This window comes from Myxocyprinus asiaticus, chromosome 29, assembly GCF_019703515.2.
Source record: "Myxocyprinus asiaticus isolate MX2 ecotype Aquarium Trade chromosome 29, UBuf_Myxa_2, whole genome shotgun sequence".
Lineage (NCBI taxonomy): Eukaryota > Metazoa > Chordata > Actinopteri > Cypriniformes > Catostomidae > Myxocyprinus > Myxocyprinus asiaticus.
The window spans coordinates 122,501-144,505 of NC_059372.1; the positions used below are offsets into that span (position 1 = coordinate 122,501).

Consider the following 22,005-nt stretch of genomic DNA (forward strand, 5'->3'; position numbering starts at 1 on the left):
CAGTAAGGCAGTGATTGGTTTCTGAATTTAGCTGCAACTGATGCATGATTGTCCTCCCCCAATAACACCTGCATTTGATCTGTTTCTGCTGAACTGGAGAACTGTGGCATGAGAGTTCAGTTTCTCCCAGTGAAGGAGAAAGTGTGTCTCTGTCACAGTGAGCACAGACTCGTTCATGTTTGTTTTCTATGGCCAGACTGTGATCAGTGAGTCTGTATTTGGTGAGGATCCGTCTCTGTTTTGGATCTCTTACAGTGTGGAGATATTCTGCTAGATTATATGTTCTGTTTAGGGTCCGATAACATTCCAGTTTGCTTTGGTTTTTACTTTCATTTTCCCAATGGTCCAAATATGAATTTGTGCTTTCTTTTATGATTTGGTTTATTGTGATTTGGTTTTGTTCAGCAGTGCTGGTCTGAAACTGGTGTTTGTTAGTTGTTAGTGTGTTTGTGAGTTTCAGAGTCAGCTGATAAAGGGGACTGGTTTTAGGCTTCAGCTCTTGGGTTTTAAGGGCTTCATGTTGCAGTGTGTTAGGGGAACTTGAATTTGAGGGATCGTTTTTCAATATGTATAATTAGGGGGTATCTGCCTAGTTCGGCCCGGCATGCATTAGTAGGTGTTCTTCTCTGAACTCTTTGAATGTTTCTACAGAATTCTGCATGCAGGGATTCTATGGGGTGTTTGTCCCATCTAGAGTAATCTGTCAGACAGAGTGGACCCCAAACCTCACATCCGTACAGAGCAATAGGCATAATAATACTATCAAAGAGTTTACTCCAAATTGTTACAGGAATGTCTATTTGGGTAAATTTGCCCTTAATAGCATAGAATGCTCTTCTAGCTTTCTCTTTTAGTGCATTCACTGCCAGACCAAACCCCCCTGAAGCACTGATTTTAAGACCGATGTAGTCGTAGTGTAGGGTGTGTTTCCCAGAGTGAATGTGTATCTGGTTTCCTGTAATCTGGCTTTTTTCTGGAAGATCATAATTTTAGTTTTTTTCAGATGGACTGTCATGGCCCAGTTCTGACAGTAGTTCTGCAGCAGGTCCAGGTGCTGCTGTAGTCCTTGTGCAGTAGCTGACAGCAGCACCAGATCATCTGCATAGAGAAGAACTTCAGAATTATTTAGAGTAAGACCGGGTGTTGCAGATTGTTCCAGTAGCACTGCTAACTCATTCATGTAAAAGATGAACAGAGTTGGACTCAAACTGCAGTCCTGTCTCACTCCATGCCCTTGAGTGAAGAATTCTGTTCTTTTATTTCCAATTTTAACTCCGCACCTGTTGTCCGAATACATAGATTTGATATTGTCGTACATTTTACCCCCAATGCCGGATTGTAGAATTGTATAATATAGACCATCATGCTAAATGGAATCAAATGCTTTTTTTAAATCAATAAAACATGCATAAATTTTGCCTTTGCTTTTTATGATGAACGTGCTGGTTGACTATCGTGTGTAGTGTGTGAATGTGGTCGGTGGTGCGGTGGTTTGGCAGGAATCCAATCTGACTCTTACTCAAGACATTGTGTTTGGTAAGGAAGGCCTGTATCCGGGCGTTCAGGATACAACAGAAAGTCTTCCCCAGATTACTGCTCACACAATACTCTCTCTCTCTCTCTCTCTCTCTACACACACACACACACACACACACACAATCACACACAGGGGCGCTGCTCCACCTGTGAGCAGACACACCGACAGACAGACAGACAGACAGACAGCTCTAGTCATGTCCGCATCAGGGAATCACTCAAACTTCACTAACAGGTTCGCGCAGTCTCCGTGGCGCGTCACGCTCTGGGCGCTCGCGTTCGCGCTGGTTTTGCTGGTGGCCGTGACCGGAAACCTGATCGTCATCTGGATCATTCTTGCGCACAAGAGGATGAGAACCGTCACCAACTACTTTCTGCTGAACCTCGCGGTGTCTGACGTGTCCGTGGCCGCGCTCAACGCAACGGTTAATTTCGTGTACGCCGCGCACGGGGACTGGTACTTCGGTGACGCGTACTGCCGCTTCCAAAACTTCTATCCGGTGGCCGCGGTGTTCGCGAGTATCTACTCCATGAGTGCCATCGCGTTAGACAGGTGACAAAACACACACACACACACACACACACACACACACACACACACACACACACACACACACACACACACACACACACACACACACACACTCTCTCTCTCTCTTATTCATACATACAGTGACTACACAAATATAAGGAGTGACATTCAAGATTATGATGGCTGGATTGATGGTAAGAGAATGAATGCAAAAACTTTTCTTTTATAATTTGGGTTAGTCTGACTGTACACATTATAATTAGCATTGTATAAAAGAAGAAGTCTATGATGTGTGTGTGTGTGTGTGTGTGTGTGTGTGTGTGTTTCTTGCATCACCTTCAAGTCATTATTTTCTCTGTCACAACAGTCACACTGAATTAAAATGTCAAAGTTTTTGTCATAGTTTTTGTTGTATTTCTGTACAGTCATCATATGTCACATGCTAAACAAACCTTAACCTCCTGAGACTCGAGCGTGACTGCTGTGTGCATTTCCCTTTTTGATTTGTAAATATTAGCCCTTAATAAACAAGCAAAAAATAACATTCTAGAGCAAATGGTTTTCCTAAAAATTGATGTCCACATATGTAGACAGCGAGACTGTGTTGTAAATAATATCAAGCTATAGAAAGTCATATTTTTTCATGTGTCCAGGAGTGCTGATTATTCATGTTTTTGAGATGTTACAGACATTACATCAGAAAAAGACACAAAACTTAAACACACACACAGCAGCTGCGTGTGGCGCTCTCTCTCTCGAACTGCCGCATCCCGCTGCACTTATCCCTCTCCTCGGCTGATTAGCCTGATTGGGGGCCAGGCGTGCGTATTCACGGCCTGGCCCCACCCTCCTCCTCGTCACACCGACATTATATCAGAAATTAGCATAATTAATTCTGATTCAAAGTAATGTCCAGCATCATCCAATCACTGTCAATCATGTTAAAATAAAATGATACATTATAAATTCTGAATCTATGTACTGATTATCATTGTCACATGTCTGTCAAACATGTTGAGTGATCCAAACATCATCTGCAGCCTGAAACTGAACTTTTGATCAGATTTTAGGAGTGAATGCACTTAACTGCATAGAGAGCTATAGGATGCTCCCTTGCTCCCTATTTAGTGAATGACTTAACCTCCAGTGTGCTGTCTGTCTGCTCTGGTCTCAGAACAGTTTGAAATGCATCTTATTTTCATCCTAACTCCATATAAAGTCTCTGAAAGCAACATTTTCCAGCTTTTTAATGAACCCATTTATTCTCAGTGTGATAATGCACAGTAAATATAGGAAAAATAAAAGTGATAAATGTGCTAAAGTACACATTACTGTACATCCTTGTGTTTAACAGTGTGCCATTTCGTGATAAATCGCTCAAATTTTAAAAATGACATATGGGATGAAACTCGAGGCTCTACTATTTAAAGAGCACTTCTATAACAATTTTCACATACAGTCTATACTCACAACTACTGATGCGTTTTACAGACAGACTGGGATGTTTCAATTTTCACTATAGAAAGTGCATCAGCAATGAGGTTGTCCCTCCCTGTAATATGTTTAATCGTATGCTTGCAAAATTATACTCCACTGCACAAGATTCTGATTAGCATTAAGCATCTGATTTAGAAATCTGATCATGATCATTATAAACAAAGAATTAGGAAGAAAGATAGCCCTAAATACACTTCAAGAATAAGAACCAATGCTTCTTTCTCAATAATAGAATATCTCTGTTGCTTTTGGTTAAACTTCTGGGAGACGTAACAGATGGGACGTTCTACATTTTCAGCACCACACTGAAAGAGGACAGCTCCTGAACCGACATCACTCAATTGTGTCAATCGTCAATTGCGAGATGGAAATGTTTGGGGAAATCTGGTGCAGTTAATATGGGAACCGAGATCAATAGGCCTTTGACATTTTCAAAGGTCTGCTGGCAAGACTGAAATTTCACTTTTTAGAAGGTCAGTTAATGCGACAGAACTAAAGTTCTTATAAAAATTCCAGTAGTAACCTCCCATGCCTAAAAACTCACTATGGTCACTCGTAACAAGTTACAGATTGCGCCAACTTTCGCTTCAACAGGACACACTCACCCTCTTCCAGCAATTCACCTTAAATATGTCACAGTAGCCTTACCAATTCGCATCCCAAAGGCTATAATCTTATTATTAAGGAAAGCATCAGGAGTAACGAAGGCTGAGATTTCTTTGAACTTGTGAGTGGCAAGTCAAGTGAGCTTTATTGTCATTCCTCTATATGTAGAGACATACAAGGGTACAAAATGTCATGCCTCGCAGGACCACGGTGCTACATATACAGACATTACACATAGACCTATCTAGCTTATATACTATACATATACTTTACATATATTTTCAACATATCCTTTACAGACAATTAACACACATAGTGCAACAGTACAGAAAACAGTGCAAAGAAAACATTCAGGGCCAACAGTACAGGACATTAAGGGCATGAGGACGTTAATACTTAGTATACACAGGAAATGTATATAGGTGTAAACATAAGTGTTTCCATGGTGAGCCTGGGTAGCAGTGAAGATGTTAAAGTGACCAGTGTGTATAAAACTGAGAGAGAGAGAAGAGAACACCCTCACAGTATTGCACATAAGAATTGTAAACAGTTCTTAAAGGAACAGACCTTGTAGAATAGCAGCAAGAGGTTACATGTCTATTTAGGTGTGTGGGGGGGGGGGGTTCAGAAATGTTTAAATGTTTCTGATTCAGGAGGTAGTGGGGTGGGGGGGGTCAGAGGGGGAAGGGGCGATTGGTGTTTAGAGCTCTCACAGCCTGGGGGAAGAAGCTATTGAACAGTCTGGTAGAGCGGGCTTGAATATTCCAGTACCGTCTTCCTGATGGTAGGAGCTGGAAGAGACTGTGGGAGGGATGGGTGGTGTCCTTCACAATACTGGTGGCTTTGCTGGAGCACCATGCAAGGAAAATGTCCATGATAGAGTGGAGAGGGACACCGATGATCTTTGTAGCTGTATTCAATGTTCGCTGTAGTGTTTTGCGGTCTGCGGCGCTGCATTTCCCATACCAGACAGTGATGCAGTTGGTCAACACACTCTCAATGGTGCCCCTGTAGAATGTGTTGAGGATGGGTGGAGGGAGACTCACTCTTTTCAGCCGGCGCAGGAAGTGGAGGCGCTGCTGGGCCCTCTTGGATACTGATATTGTGTTGGTGGTCCAGGTGAGATCCTCTGTGATGTGCACCCCCAGGAATTTAGTGCTGCTGATTCTCTCCATGGTCGTGCCGTTGATGGTCAGTGGGAGGTGGTCAACAGAGTTTCTCCTCTGACAGGTCAACCTCCTTTGTCTTCCCCACATGGAGGGACAGGTTGTTAGCACTTGCCAGTATCCCCTAAGCAAGTCAAGCTTTCTGACGAATATGGCAGATCCCACCCGGTCAACGCAATCATCAGTCCTAGTCAGTGGAAAACAATCAGGTCGGGCGACAATATTGACTTAGTGGAAGTCGGCACAAAAACTATATGTACCGTCGGATTTGTAACCAACGTGCACTGTGAACTCCATGCACTTAAGCTAGTCTGAGCAATGTTGTTGGCTAGCATATATTCTACCTCTTTTTGCGAGAGAGCATGCTTTGTAGAGTTAACCCAATACAGATGCTGTTTTAATGGCGCTGTTGACCTTAAGTCAATGTCGTATTTCAAGACAGATGTTTGACTTGGCACGTCACTAAAGAGCTGAGGAAAATTTTTACTAAAGTTACAACATCTGCTATTTCCATTTCTGAAAGATGAGGGAGGTGCTCAGTTCTTTAATCAACCTTTAACAGCACATTGAAAAAGATTTTCAGCTTCCTCTCCTCTGCAACAGAAGATAAGACAACTGAATCAGGTTTAACAATTGTATAGTCTTTAACAGTTTTTGTTGCTGGCGGGGGAGAATCAGCCTTAACACTGGACTGACGCTCATAGTAAGGTTTTAGCATATTTACATGGCATACACACATCTGTCATCGCCTGTCTGGAGTTGTAATCACGATCAGAGACTTTTATCTTGATTACATAGGGGCCACTGTATCGAGCATGCAATGTGGAACCAGGAACAGGACTAGTACTTTATCACCTGGTTCAAACGCATGTTCTTTTGCTTTGTTGTCAAACCATGATTTCACACACTTCTGCACACTAAGTTTTTGCTTGCAAGCTCTGTACATACAAGTATGGAAATAGCTAACTAAATAGTGTCTTCCAAGTCCTTACCAACCTCTAGACAGTAAGCACGCAACATCGATTTAAGAGTCTAGTTAAACTGCTCCAGTGCTCCCTGACTCTCAGGCTTTTCAGGACTTGCGGAAAACACTCTCAAAATAAAATGTTACGCCCTGATCACGAAGGCCAAACAGGGAGAAGAATTTGAGCAAGGCTTCGGTTACTGCTTTTGCCGTAATCTTCCACAGAGGAATGGCCTCTGGGAAGCGGGTAGCTACACTCATTATCATTAAAAAATACTGGTAGCCGGATTAGGAGCGTGGAAGTGGAACAACACAATCTATGATTATATGACCGGTATTGGATACAGATGAGCAAGCAGAATCAACTGGTTAGGTTTGCCAGCCAGCTGACAATCATGACAGGTTTTTCAGTATTGCACCACATCCCACTTTAAACCAGGCCAGAAAATGCAATGAAGGACACAACGACAGGTTTTAGCAACACCCATGTTTGAACAAAGAGATATCTCTATTCAGTGGTTGTGTATAATTACTTATTTCTGACTATATTATTAAGTATATTATTAAGAGTGATCGAGCCAAACCAGGTGATCACTGTTCTCTGCAAATTAACATTCAGGCTCATTGTCATCCCCCTTCCACTAAATGATGTTTGAAATGAGCAGAGCTTATTGTGTTGGCTGTCACTACATTAAATAATTCTACAAGACTACATTTGATTTCACCAGCATCATGTGAATTAATTTTCATGACGATTAAGTTTGTATTACCTATCAATAGCTCACTCCTGATAACCATGTTATAACTTTATTTTCTGTATAGAGTGCAGCAGTTTCACTGCTTCGGCTCGGCTCACGCACTGCTTTGGTGTGCAGTGTAAAACTAGCATAAGAAGGCACTTAAATGTCCTAATTACCAAGAAGAAAGTACTTAGTACTAAGTCGCAGGTGTCTTGCTATAAAAACATGAGTTCCGATTCAAAAAGCTTGGACGAGCCCCCAATTATTTTACAGCCAACCACAGCTGAAAGTAACACCATGGACTACAACACAAATATAGGCTAAAAAAAAGGGTATTTTAATCAGTAATGACTTAGTGGAAGAAATATATTTTATCATAAACACAGCATGTCAAAAGCCACACAGCAGTTGCCAGTTGAAGGCTCTCTCCACCCTGAGCAGGTCAACTGGTGTGGATTTATATTGGAACTGAACAAGGGCTGCCAGCAGTCCAGCCAAACAAAACAGACTAAGGAAACTGCCACCAAGTGGATAAGAGGGACATAACACAGACTAATAGCAGTGACTAGCAAGGAAAGAACTAAAGGTGCTCTTGAAACTGACTGGAGGGTTCTGTAGAGGATGAGAGGATATCTCCATTATGATTTGAGGTTTGGACTCTGTCACCATCTTCAGTAAGTCCAGATTTGACTCTCAGGACAGACCTGCCTTCCTCACGGCAAACCACAGCAAAAAACACAAACATTTTCATAATAGTCCTGCATACCCTGAATACACCATATCTGTTGGTGAGAATGTACAGTGAGATGTTTATAGCTAGCTTCCTGAATAATAACACATGTGGTTTAATGGTATGTTTCTACTTAAGAGTTCATTTATTTCAAATCACAAACTATAGGCCCACTTAAAAACTTGTTCTGGTGCCAGAGTTTAAAACATCTTGCAGACAATAAAAGCCATCAGTGAATGCTGTGTGTGATGTCTCAGAGCTTCCTGTTTAAGGGAACAATCTACATCTGCTCATGTCACTTCCTCTTTGATCAGGTACATGGCGATAATCCACCCGCTGAAGCCCCGCCTCTCTGCAACGGCCACGAAAGGCATGATCGCCTGCGTGTGGATTCTGGCCGTGATTCTGGCATTTCCGCTGTGCTTTTATTCCACAACACGAGTGGTTCTGCCCAGAACACTCTGCTATGTGGCTTGGCCACGACCTGCAGACGACCCCATCATGTGAGAGATGGACAGTTGATAGATGAACTTTATAGATTGGCACTAAAAAATAATCCTTTATCAATGTCAGTTATGTTTAATTCAGATACGTTTTCATGATACCTTCCTGACTGTGTGTGTTCTTTAGGTATCATGTGATTGTAGCAGTGCTGGTTTATCTCCTGCCTCTCGTGGTAATGGCTGCCACCTACAGCAGGGTCGGACTCACTCTGTGGGGGGGTGAAATTCCAGGACATTCCTCAGAAAACTTGCAGGATCAGCTAAAGGCCAAACGAAAGGTGCTCACACTGATATGAACATGTGGCTTAAATGTGATTGTGATTTAGAATCACAGTGATGTGATCTAAAGTGAGAATGTAATGTGATCTGTTATGTCTACATCTTTCATTAATGAGAAAATAAAAATCTAATAAAATAAAGTTTCTTTTGTAAAATACTTTGTTTTATTTTTTCTCCCAATTTGGAATGCCCAATTCCCAATGCGCTCTAAGTCCTTGTGGTCACATAGTGATTCGCCTCAGTCCGGGTGGCAGAGGACGAATCCCAGTTGCCTCCGTGTCTGAGACAGTCAACCCGTGCATCTTATCACATGGCTTGTTGAGTGCGTTGCCACAGAGACATAGTGCGTGGGGAGGCTTCACGCCATCCACCGCGGCAACCATGCTCAATTCACCATGCGCCCCACCGAGAACAAACCACATTATAGCGACCACGAGGAGGTTACCCCATGTGACTCTACCCTCCCTAGCAACCGGGCCAATTTGGTTGCTTAGGAGACCTGGCTGGAGTCACTCAGCATGCCCTGGGATTCGAACTAGTGAACTAGCGAACTCCAGGGGTGGTAGCCAGCGTATTTTACCACTGAGCTACCCAGGCCCCCAGTTCTGTAAAATATTAAAGTCAGTGTTAGGGTTAGGGACATGGGTTAAGGTTTCTATGGATGCAACCCAAAAGTTGGGATTTAGGTTTTGGGGTGAGGTTGGGTTGTAAAAGAATTTGTTATTGAAAACTTTTTGTCAGAAATCTTGCAGTGGTGTTTGATGATCAGCGTAACATCAAGGACCACATCGCAAAGACTGCCGGATCATGCAGATTTGCACTATACAACATAAGAAAGATCAGACCCTTCCTATCAGAGTATGCTACACAGCTCCTCATCCAGCCTCTTGTTATATCTAGACTGGACTAATGCAATGATATTCTGGCAGGACTTCCTGCATGTACAGTTAAACCTCTGCAATTGATCCAGAACGCAGTGGCACGATTGGTCTTTAACGAGCCCAAGAGAGCACGTCACACCTCTTCTAATCAAACTGTGCTGGCTGCCAATGGTGGCTTGCATCAAATTCAAGGCATTGATGCTCGCATATAGAACAGCCACGGGTTCCGCTTCCACTACATTAAGGGTTAGCTCTATCTACACTCACTACTCCAAGTCTGTATGCCAATCCAAAAGCTTGCAATTGGTGAGTGAGCAGCGCCTTGTGGTGCCATCTCACAGAGGCAGAAAATCCCTTTCCTGAGCTTTCACTTCCACCGTTCCTTGCTGGTGGAACGATCTTCTGAACTCCAGATGATTCTCTACTTTTAAGAAACATCTGAAATCGCATTTCTTCTGTGAACGCTTGACCCAGTTCTTCTACTTTCACCACTGTCCCTCATTTCTTCTCTACTTGTACTTCTCTGAGCAATTTAAAACTTTGTATTGCAGCACTGCTCATTTGACAAATTGCTTTTTTTGTATTCCTCATTTGTAAGTCGCTTTGGAAAAAAGCATCTGTTAAATTAAAAAATGTAAAATGTTTCTCTGCAAGTTATTTAAAATTTTGTTAGGAGAGCCCAAAATTCCATAGTGCAGCTTTAATTTAAATTAAAAGCTTAATATCATTTAATACTTTTACAAATGAATATAGGATACTATTGAATAATTAAAAAGTGAACACTTGGAATACTGTGGATTAATGCTGAATGATTCTATGCATAATAACAATAAGACTTACTTATTTACTCTTTTATTCTAGCAACATGACAAGCAATAAAGACTCATCTGTCTCGATGTTCTTTTATTGAACTTCAGTGTATGTTCATCTTTAGTTCATGAAAGAAGGTGTTTGACATTCATCCCTTTCTGATACAGCCATCTTGTGGAGTTTGGTGCTGTAAGCGATTTTATTTTCATGGAAAGGTAAAACATTTTCCTACTCCCTGAAAGATATTAATGAAATAATTGTCGTGAGATATCTCACCGGTCTCTGTGACAGCTCTAGACTCTGTAAACAACAAATAAAAATGTGTCCGCGGGCTGTGGTCTCTCATGGTTTCGACCTGTCAATCATTTTGCGGATTCTCATAGTATTGCAGTTGCAGTGAATTATTGAGGCTTAATGCCATTTTTATGCCATGTTGTTCATAACAGTTGTCAGTTGAGGGCGCTATTTTGCTGCTTTTGTTTTTAACAACCGTTTCTGCTCGTGTCGGTCTCAATAAAGCTCATTTGTTATTTTTGGAGGGCGGGGTTTTGGAAAAAGGGGGCATGGCTAATCCAACAACTCAGTCTCGTGGAAGCAGAACTGCTAAAATTGCTTACAGCACCTTTAAGCTTTTAATATATTAGAGTCAATTTATATTGACAGGCATTGTATTGATCTATCTAACAATGTGTTTGATAGATGATATTATATTATGTTTACATTCTCATAAATATTTTATATTTTACGGTTAGAGTAGGTAAATAATCAGAAAAAAAAAAACTGAAAGAGTGCATTTAAATAAAATACAAGACTCCATCTGCCAGAAAAAAAATAGACTAAATTGTTGAGTTGGTGAATTTATAAACTTAGTTCTGTAAAAGTTGATTTTGTGGATTTCTAAACTTATTTCCATAAAGTGTGTTTTAAGAGACACAGAGATGTCACGTTACTCACAGCTGACTGGTTCAGTATCTATTAGCGACCTGTTACCCAGAACAAAAGCTTTTCCAAAGCAGGTTAGCTGTGCAGCATAAGTTACTGTGGCAATGAACACTGGTAAAAAACTGACCCACCTTAGTGATACTAAAAATCCAGGGTTGGCGCAAACTAAACTAAAACTTTCCTGACTAGCCAGCGAAACAGGCTTCATGGTAGAGACCCCAGCTATAATATACTCCAGTTGTTCCCCTTTCAACCACTGAGGTGCACTGTATCTGCTTTTTTTCTAGAGGACTTTGTGATTTTGTAATATTCAGTGTGTCTTGTGGTTTCATGTCCTGCTGAGGGTTTGCCCATTGGAGAAAAGTTCCCGGCCTAATCCTAACCCCCTGACCCGACCCTACCTGACCTTACTCTTAATGAGTCTGTAAGACTGTGACCTGATTAGTCTGATATACGTGTGTATTGTGTCTGACCTGCAGTTCATCTAGTCTTTACATGTAAAATTATTTTTAAATCAAGTCTTGTGATCATTTTTTTTTTCTTTGTCGTTGTCTTGTTCGCTTGTGTTCTGGATGTTTTTGAAAATTGTTGTTTTGTAAATAAATCGTCACATGGCCTCACAAGTCACCCTCATTACACGATCACTCATGTATTTATTTTTTCAGAGTTTTATGATTAATGTTGTTGTCATGTTGTGTTTAGGTTGTGAAGATGATGGTGATCGTGGTGGTAACATTTGCGGTCTGTTGGCTGCCGTATCACGTGTATTTCATTGTAACGGGACTCAACAGAGAGCTGAATAAATGGACGTTCATCCAGCAGGTTTATCTGTCAGTGCTGTGGCTGTCAATGAGCTCATCAATGTACAACCCTATTATATACTGCTGCCTGAACAGCAGGTACCACACCACATACACACTACACACACACACACACTACAAACCACACACACACTACACCAGGGGCGGACTGGCCATAGGGAGAACCCGGGACTTTTCCCGGTGGGCCGGCCACGAAATGGGGCCAAACGGGCGGCGACACACTACACATTACACACTACACATCAAACACCTCACACACACTACACATTACACACCACACACACATTACACACCACACACACACACTACACATTACACACCACACACACACTACACATTACACACTACACATCACACACCTCACACACACTACACATTACACACCACACACACACATTACACACCACACACACACTACACATTACACACCACACACACACTACACATTACACACTACACATTACACACCACACACACACACATTACACACCACACACACACTACACATTACACACCACACACACACTACACATTACACACTACCCATTACATACTACACATCACACACCTCCCACACACTACACAATACACACCACACACACACTACACATTACACACTACACATCACACACCACACACACACTACACATTACACACTACACATCACACACCTCACACACACTACACATTACACACCACACACACACTACACATTACACACTACACATCACACATCTCACACACACTACACATTACACACCACACACACATTACACACCACACACACACTACACATTACACACTACACACACATTACACACCACACACACACTACACATTACACACCACACACACACACTACACATTACACACCACACACACACACTACACATTACACACCACACACACACACTACACATTACACACTACACATTAGACACTGTAATTCTGAGTTCCACAAAGATGTCAATAGTTTTTCAACTCATAATTATGGTAATTCTGTAAATTCTCAAAACATGATGTGAATGCAGAATAAGAGTGTGTTGGCGTGTTTGTGTTGCAGGTTCCGTGCGGGATTCAAGCGAGTGTTTCGCTGGTGTCCCTTCATTCATGTGTCGAACTGTGACGAGTTAGAACTCCACACGATCCGCTTCATACAGAACCGCCAGAGCAGCCTGTACACGGTCACACGCATGGATTCTAGTGCCGATGCCAGTGCAAACTCCACGAGACGCAAGAGCTCATGCGGCAGTCACCGCAGCAGCCAATCGCGGACCTCCACACGCCTGTCACTCAATGGTGGTCTCTGTGGCAACCCTGTAAGCACAGCAGGGAAAGAACTCAGCTAAGAGCCAATCACAAACAAGAACACAAGAACTTCACATCAGCCACCGTAGCTCAGTCAACAACTTATATTCTCACTGTAGGTATATATATATATATATATATATATATATGTGAAATTAAACACACTTTGTTTTCAGTATTCAGACCTGAAGTAAATTTTCGTGAAGTATGTTCTCACATTAGAGCTTTTGGTTTGTTTGACGTCAGAGTTGAATTCTGTGTAGTGCGGTTTTAAACCAACGCACCACTCTGTCGAGTTGGGTCTTGCTATTTCCAACACATATCCATACAACAAAGAAAGGAAAAACACCAATGCTGAAAAATAATGCAGGTTTATTCCATAATCAATCCAGAAACGAAATTAATCAATTTCCAGGTTTTGAGCATGGTTGAAAAACTTGTTGGCTTTCTTTGCCCAACTTACCTCGCTTGTCCAAATAACCACACCCCTAAATAAGTCATGACCCCTCGCTTCCTGGCGATTCTGGGTTTTAACTAATCAAATAAGTTTATCTCTATAAAGTTATAACCAAAATATCAAATCATTAAATGGAGTGTGAATAAACCAAGATAATAAATATAATTTTTTACAATTAAATGCAAGGTGGCTCCAACACCTAATTGTCAAAGCATTTAGTATGCAATTACCTCAATAAATAAAAAATGGAGCCATAATACAAGAATAGATTTCTTATCACATAATTCTGCTAACATTAGTACAGTTATTCATACACATCATCAGTTTATTAAATTATACATTGAGCATCACAGTTTTTCTGTGTTTTTTATAAGTGTGCATTTAGAATTAATCTTCAGTCTATAGGTACATGCACATGTTTTGTTCAGTTTATCATACAATCCATTATACAGAAATTTACAAATTGTCTCTACAGTTCAATCCTTGTAAGTCACTGTCAAGTGTACAATCAGTAAGTCCGAAGTCAGTGCAAGTGAAAGTGTAAAAGTGCTGGAGCTTAAGAACTCTTCAGGTGTGCATCAATCTGTCTCTGGAAGGAAACAGAGTTTGCTGATTGGTATATCGAGTACACTGTTCTTGGTTTTGACCCGGACCTGCCATACAAGACCTTTGGAATCTGCCATAATTTCCAGGATTCTACCCATTCTCCAACAATTCCAAGGGATGTTTTCTTCAATAACAAGGACAAGGTCTACAGGTTTTATTTTATGTGTCTTCTTATTCCATTTTTGCCAGCCTTGCTGTAGAGGTTGATTCTCCCTGGTCCAAAACATCAGCAATGTACTGGACTTGCCTCCAGAGTTTTTCTGGTATACTGGTCCTCTTTTCTGAAGAGCCCAGGTGGAAGAGGTGGCCAACTCTTGAGTGGCAACAAGTGGTAAGTTGTGAAAGCCTCTAAATTACTTGGGTGATCTGAAGCTTTGGTAAGCTGACTGTTCATGATGGCCTCTATCGCACTCAAGGCTGTATGCAGTGCTTCATCAGTAAGTGCTTGCTCTTTCAGCACACACTGCAGGATATATTTGGCTGAGCAGATCAGGCACTCCCAGAGACCTCCATGATGAGCCCCAAGTGGTGGGTTAAATTTCCACAAAATACCCACTCCTTGTAAGGCATAAAATATATTGTTTTGATCCAGGGCCTTAATGGCTGTCCTGAGTTTGTGATTGGCACTCTCAAAATGAGTTTCATTGTCTGATCTCAGCTCCAGTACAGGGCACACAAAACACCGGTAGATCAGACATCTTTTGTTGTGCTGCCGTTGCATGCAAACAATGACAAGTGATGCATTCTTTAATCATTCTCCGCACCATTGCACCGGCATGGGGAATCCAAAAATGTTGACGTAGTTTTGACAATGTGTGATTCTTTCCACAACACCCAACTTGGTCATGCACATCACATAGGATAAGCTCTTATATGAGACTGGTTTTGAGGATTATTGCTGGGCATTTCTGTTCTTCTGGCAAGAAGGTTTAGCTTAAACTACCTCCAACTCTCAAGATTCCATCAGCCATATGTGGGTCCAGTTTGTAGAGAGAAGTTGTTCTTCCAACACTGTTTACCTTTCTCCAACAGGGCAATTTCTTTTTAAAAATATTCTTGCTGAATTAACCATACAATATATTTCTCAGCATGGTCTATGTCTTCCACTGAAAGAGTTGAGTAATTCAGGACCTCTTTTGTCAATCACATGAGAAGTCTTGCAGAGAGATTTTTCTTTGGTCATTTTATCAATCTGCTGCCATGCCGATCTCAACTTTTTAAACGCAACCTTCAGTCTAAGAAGCCATTCCACACTGGTTTGCAGTTTTTTTTCCAAGAACAGAAGTGTGAGATTAACTTCATCAAAGGGTTTTCCTTTTTTAATTCAGTGCTGCAGGCAACTATGTCTCTTTTTACTTCAGGGTCATTAGCAGATACTTGCTTCACTGGAAAAGGCTGTGGCCAATGTGTCTCTGGAAAGTCAAGGAATTGTGGAGCCAAAATTTGTCTTGTGGTTGAAAGGAATGCTGTGGCTCTTAGGTCACGAGATGTGTGATCAGCAGGGTTAAGCTCTGAGCTTACGTATCTCAGTTTTGATGGTTGCATCAACTTGGTAATAATGGTGAAAATTGGCAACAAAGATCTTGAAATATTTGTTTCTGTTCGCTTGGTATTTCAAAACAGCCGTGCTTTCGGACCAGAATACAGACTTTGACATTGCAATTTGCAGCTCCATTCTTAATAGATGATCAATTCATGCAGCTTAAACAGCTGCTATAAGCTCGAGCCTGGAAATGATTGTATACTTAAGTGGAGCAACATGGGATTTCAGAAATGGTACATGTACATTATTATGACAGTCCATTAGTCTTAGATATGACACATTTCCATAGCCCTTTTCACAAGCATCACAAAATTGATGCAGTGGGGCAGTCTTCAGCTTCACAAAACCTGGAGGTAAGCATCTTCTCACCTTGAAAGGATGCAGCTCTGGTAAATCAGTCAGCCAGTTTTGCCATTGTTCAGCAAAAACTTCAGGAATGCTGTAACCCCAACTACATTTTTACTTACAGAGATCTTGTAGTATTTGTTTTCCAACAAGAATCACTGGTGATGGTCACCACTTTGGCCCTCTTTTCTTGAGGAGTGACAGTCAGGACGTCCCTGAAATTAAATATCCACCTTGTCAGCCTGTATCCTCCTTGTGCACAAAGATCTGTCAATTCTTTATGAAGTGAAACAGCTTCTTTTGATTACTGCATATACTTGAGAAAGTCTGGGTACTATTCATGATTGTTTATAGCTATTTGTTTGAGGGCAAAGCTAACACAGCTGGGGACAAATATAGTGCCAAAAAGATGCACTATTATCCTATAGTCCACTAAATCTGTGTTTACATTGTCATCAGGTCATCAGCGAAATCAAAGGAAGTCTGTATCTTCACTCGTACTTGATGGAACATGCTCTCAATATCCTCCATTAATGCAATGGGCGAAATCTAAGCAACTCCAAAAAGGCTGCTGGTCAAGTCTGGGCCTGGCAGCAACTCATTGTTCAAAGACATTCCACAAAAAGATGAAGCACAATCAAAAACTTTTCCGATCGTTTGCTTTTTAGGGTGAAAGACACCATGTCTTCATGGCTGCAACATCTCTGATGGAACGAGCTCTGCATAGCCTTTACCAGTCATATCACTCATGAAAGCCTTGTACTCTTCAAAATAGTTATAATTCCTCTTGAATTCCTTCATGAGCTGAATTGCCATTTGTCTGTTTTTTGACATTATTACATTTGGATTTCTGAATGGTAGTTGTATGTAATAATGTTTGTTTTTCAGAACAGCAGTTTTTTCCACAATTTCCATGAACTGGTGGTCATCTACAGACATCTCTGCCTTGTCGACAGATTGTTCTATAAAGCCCTGATTGTACTGCATTTTCACTAGCTCTTCCAAAATAGAAGTTGATGTTTATTTAGTGTGTGTGGAGGCTCACACTATTCCACGCGCCCCACCGAGAGCAAGAACCACCATATAGCGACCACGAGGAAGGTAAGCCACGTGACCCTCCCTAGCAACGGGACGAATTGGTTGCTTTGGAAGCCTGGCTGGAGTCACTCAGCACACCCTGGATTCGAACACGTGATTCCAGTGGTGGTCTTTGCTTGCTGAGCTACCCAGACCCCTAGAAGTTGATATTCTGTTGCCGTATAAAACATGATGTCTGTGCTTACTGGTGGTACTGGTGGCTTGTGGAAGTGGTATTAGGGAGGCCAGCAGGGGGTGCTCACCCTACAGTCTGTGTGGGCCCCAATGCCCCAGTATAGTGATGGGGACAGTATACTGCATCCTTCGGATGAGACCTTAAATCGAGGTCCTGACTCTCTGTGGTCATTAAAAATCCCAGGGTACTTCTCGTAAAGAGTAGGGGTGTAACCCTGATGTCCTGGCCAAATTACCCCCATGGGCCCTTATCAGTCATGGCCTCCTTATAATCCCCATCTATAAATTGGCTATATCACTCTACTCCCTCCTCTCCACCTATAGCTGGTGTATGGTGAACGTTTTGGTGCACTATGGATGCTGTCGCATCATCCAGGTGGATGCTGCACACTGGTGATGGTTGAGGAGAGTCCCCTGTTCACAATGTCAAATCAAAATCAAATCCCTTTATTGTCACTCAACCATATACACAAGTGCAACAATGGGTGAAAGTCTTGGGTGCAGTTCCGAGCAACATACAGTAGCAGTATGACAATTACAATAAACATCTGATTTACACATAACACATTTTACACATCTGTTACACAACACAATATACAATATACACCTAATAATATACAATTTACAGTATACACAAAATAAGAAGACTGTATACAAAAAAATAATAATAATATACAATATACAGTATATACAAAATAAGAAGACTGTATACAATAAAAATACACTGTACCCCCCCATGTAATCAGTGGAAATAAATATGAAGTGTTCTGTTGACATTCAGCTGTCAGTTGATAGTCAGTTGCCAGTGTGTTATTAAGAGAAGTATAAAATGTGAGTCCAGTCTGAGGCTAATAATGTGCTGTGCTGATATATGTATCGTGAGCGACCAAGAGTTCAAAAGTCTGATTGCTTGGGGGAAGAAGCTGTCATGGAGTCGGCTGGTGCGGGTCCTGATGCTGCGATACAGCCTGCCTGATGGTAGCAGTGAGAACAGCCCATGGCTCGGGTGGCTGGAGTCTCTGATGATCCTCCAAGCTTTTTTCACACACCGCCTTGTATATATTTCCTGGAGGGAGGGAAGCTCACCTCCGATGATGTGTCTGGCAGTTCGCACCACCCTTTGCAGTGCTTTGCGGTTGTGGGCGGTGCTATTGCCGTACCAGGCGGAGATACAGCCAATCAGGATGCTCTCCACAGTGCAGGTGTAGAACCGTGTGAGAATGTGGCGGTTCATTCCAAACTTCCTTAGCCGTCTCAGGAAGAAGAGGCGCTGATGAGCCTTCTTCACAACGACTTCAGTGTGGATGGACCATGTGAGTTCCTCAGTGATGTGGACACCCAGGAACTTGAAGCTGCTGACTCTCTCCACTGGTGCTCCATTGATGGTGATGGGACTGTGTTCTCTGTCTTTTCTTCTGAAGTCCACCACAAGCTCCTTTTGTCTTACTGACGTTGAGGGAGATGTTGTGCTCCTGACACCAGTGTGTCAGAGTGTGCACCTCCTCTCTGTAGGCTGTTTCATCATTGTCAGTGATCAGACCTACCACCGTCGTGTCATCAGCAAACTTAATGATGGCATTGGAGTTATGTGTTGCCACACAGTCATGTGTGTACAGGGAATACAGTAGTGGGCTGAGAACACAGCCCTGTGGGGCTCCAGTGTTGAAGGTCAGTGATGAGGAGATGTTGCTGCCTATTCTAACCACCTGGCGTCTGCTTGACAGGAAGTCCAGGATCCAGCTGCATAGTGAGCTGTTTAAGCCCAGAGCCCAGAGTTTCACATCAAAAATGTAAAGCGTTTTGAGTGTTGTGTCAGAAAAGCGCTATATAAATGTAACATTTATTAATTAATTCATGTTGTCAATATTTAGGGGACCGTTCACCACCCATCCAAGGACGGTCTTAACAGCATAATCCCCACCTTCAACGCTATTGATAATCTTCCACGGTTCCAAAGACTTTGGAGCATTGACCCCAATTAGAAGACAAACAACAGTGTTTAGATATTTGAGTTTTACCTCATCCAAAAATGGCCATGGTTCAAGATCCTCCTGTAGGAGCACATTATCCTTACTAACTTGCATCAACTTCTGATTGTACACATCAGGCAGACACACAAATGTGTCTTCACCAAGCCCTGCTACCTCTAACCCAGCTATCTTGAAGCTGTTGACATGGCCCTTTTTATTTTAGTAGGATCCCTTTCATCAATAACCCTAACCCATCAATGCTTCTGTGCTGAAGGTTGCTGAGCTTCCTAAATCCAAGAAACAGCTTACAACAGCTTTTTAATTTTCAAGATCACCGCAACAATTTCTCAATAAATATAACATGCGTGCAGTCTCATTTCGAAAACACTTGAACTTGATCTTCATCGTGCATCTTCAGACAAACAAAAGCAGTGTCAAGCAGTCTTTGTCAAACAAGCGCTTTAAAGTAAGAATAAAAAACTCTTCTTTGTTCTCACAGAAATGTCTTTGAATCCTATGTGTCCACTGACATTCCAACTGCAGAAGTAATATCCATTATATACAACAATCCATCAACATCAGCCAAGTTTTCAACTTAATGTAGTGCCGTTTTAAACCAACGTGCCACTCTGTCGAGTTGGGTCTTGCTATTTCAAACACATCAAAGAACAACAAAGAAAGGAAAAACTCCAGTGCTGAAAAATAATTCAGGTTTATTCCAGAATCCATTCAAAAACTAAAATAATCAATTTCCAAGTTTTGAGCATGGTTAAAACAGCATCTGGCCAACAGAATAAAGCATCTGGCCAATGGACAGCAGTTATTCATTTATTCAGTCAGGAATAATGCCAGCTTTTCTAGCATTACTACAAAACGTACAATTTTTACCCAGCTGTGTCAGTGTTAATTCCACTGTATGTTAGTTCTGTTTTTTGTGTTCTCTTTTCTGGATCTTTTGTTTAAAAATGGTGATACAGCACAGATCAGATCAGTAACCATTGTTGGGTAGATTACTTATGAAATGTAATCTGGTACTGATTACAAATTACACAACTAATGTAAATCTGTAATGTAATCTTTTAAATTACTATTTTTAGGTAATCTGATTACTTCTGGATGACATTAATTTAGCTAACCCTAAACATCTGATTATACATGTAATCCAATTACAAGTATTTCATTTTTGTAATCTTATTATGTAATTCAGTTTATATGAAATCTCTTATGTTCCAACACTGTCAGTAACTTTATTAACTGTCAAGCAAAATTATTAACCACATACATTCTTAACGCACATTGTTTATACAGTTCCAGTTTTGCAATGCATCTGTTTTTTATTGTCTGTAGAAGAATATTAGTTAAGTGTTCATAACCAGAAGTGTTGAAATAATAAAGTGTTATGGTTATGGTATTATGTATGTCACCCCTCTGCCTGGTATAGATATTCTCTGAAGAACCAAGTAAACAATTAAATTTGTAATGTACTTTCAAACTCGTTGTGTAAGTTCTGATTACCAGGCCAGATGCTCACAATAACAGGACTAATTATATTCTGTGTGTGTGTGTGTATTCATTCAAAGGTCTGGATTCACAAATTGTCTGGAAGGTATATATATATGCCATCTGTATGTTGTCACTGTCAAATGATAAAGAATGTGAAAAGTGTGTTTTCAGTTCATATGCCTCATCACTCATTCAATTTGTCTTCACTTCCATTCATTCATTCATTGATGTGTGAATGAAATGACTATAAATTGTGGAAATGTGTCTTGTGTTGCACTACAGATGAAACACAAATGCTGGACACACACAATATAACTGAGAATATAGCAGTCTCATGTGTGTGCGTGCGTTCACGGGCACTGTCTGGTTTGTGTACACACAGATTTCACTGAATCAGCTGTAACAAACTCTAGTGATGCTACTGTCATCTGATTCAAACAGACAAACACATTTAAATGCTCAGCATCATTTATGTTTAAAATGATAAAACAATAGATACTGTACAACACACTGACAGGCACAGGACCATAAATGGCAGTTTTCAGGGTAAGTTTACGTTCACACACAGACTGGCACTGTGTTTAATGTGTAATTCATCACACTCACAGCTCCGACAGCTCGACTTTAAACAGGATTAAACAGATTCAACCTCTAATAAACATCTGAACTGTAAAACAAACACTGTCGCCTCACAACACACACACACACACACACACACACTGATCCTGCAATCATTTCACTGTTGAACATCATCTAGAGTTTATGAACACTGTCTCCAGCAAATCCAGACAAACTCTCAGAGCATCACTGTCACATCCACACAACATGATCAATTATTAGTGGTTCTTAATAATTACTGATTATTTTTGCTCATATGATGATAAATAGTGTTTAATCATGATATGAACGTTGCAGACAGACACTCATGTGACTGTGTGTGTGTGTGTGTGTCATGGGTGTGTCATGAGTGCTTGAGTCAGTTTTCTGGTTCTCT

The 22,005-nt window shown here is 41.2% G+C and overlaps 2 protein-coding genes across 2 annotated transcripts in view; both read left to right on the top strand.

Annotated features, from left to right (window-relative positions):
- The first annotated feature begins 1,479 nt into the window (after positions 1-1,479).
- On the top strand, positions 1,480-21,173 carry LOC127419840 (neuromedin-K receptor-like). Its single transcript, XM_051661611.1, has 5 exons — positions 1,480-2,089; positions 8,086-8,274; positions 8,402-8,552; positions 11,889-12,085; positions 13,071-21,173. The coding sequence occupies exons 1-5, from the start codon at positions 1,734-1,736 to the stop codon at positions 13,354-13,356; spliced, it is 1,179 nt and encodes a 392-aa protein (XP_051517571.1). The 5' UTR covers positions 1,480-1,733; the 3' UTR covers positions 13,357-21,173.
- LOC127419831 (sodium/hydrogen exchanger 9B2) overlaps positions 13,371-22,005 on the top strand; it is a 29,352-nt gene continuing 20,717 nt past the window's right edge. Inside the window, exon 1 of the mRNA XM_051661600.1 lies at positions 13,371-13,430. The gene's annotated coding sequence lies outside the window, so the exon portion shown is untranslated. The remainder of the gene's footprint in view (positions 13,431-22,005) is intronic.

Bases quoted from the DNA above. Each gene is read 5' to 3' on its own strand.
- LOC127419840 (XM_051661611.1), top strand. From the start codon at position 1,734: ATGTCCGCATCAGGGAATCACTCAAACTTCACTAACAGGTTCGCGCAG. The intron at 8,553-11,888 runs GTGCTCACACTG...TGTTGTGTTTAG, and splicing joins AGCTAAAGGCCAAACGAAAG to GTTGTGAAGATGATGGTGAT. The intron at 12,086-13,070 runs GTACCACACCAC...TTTGTGTTGCAG, and splicing joins TACTGCTGCCTGAACAGCAG to GTTCCGTGCGGGATTCAAGC.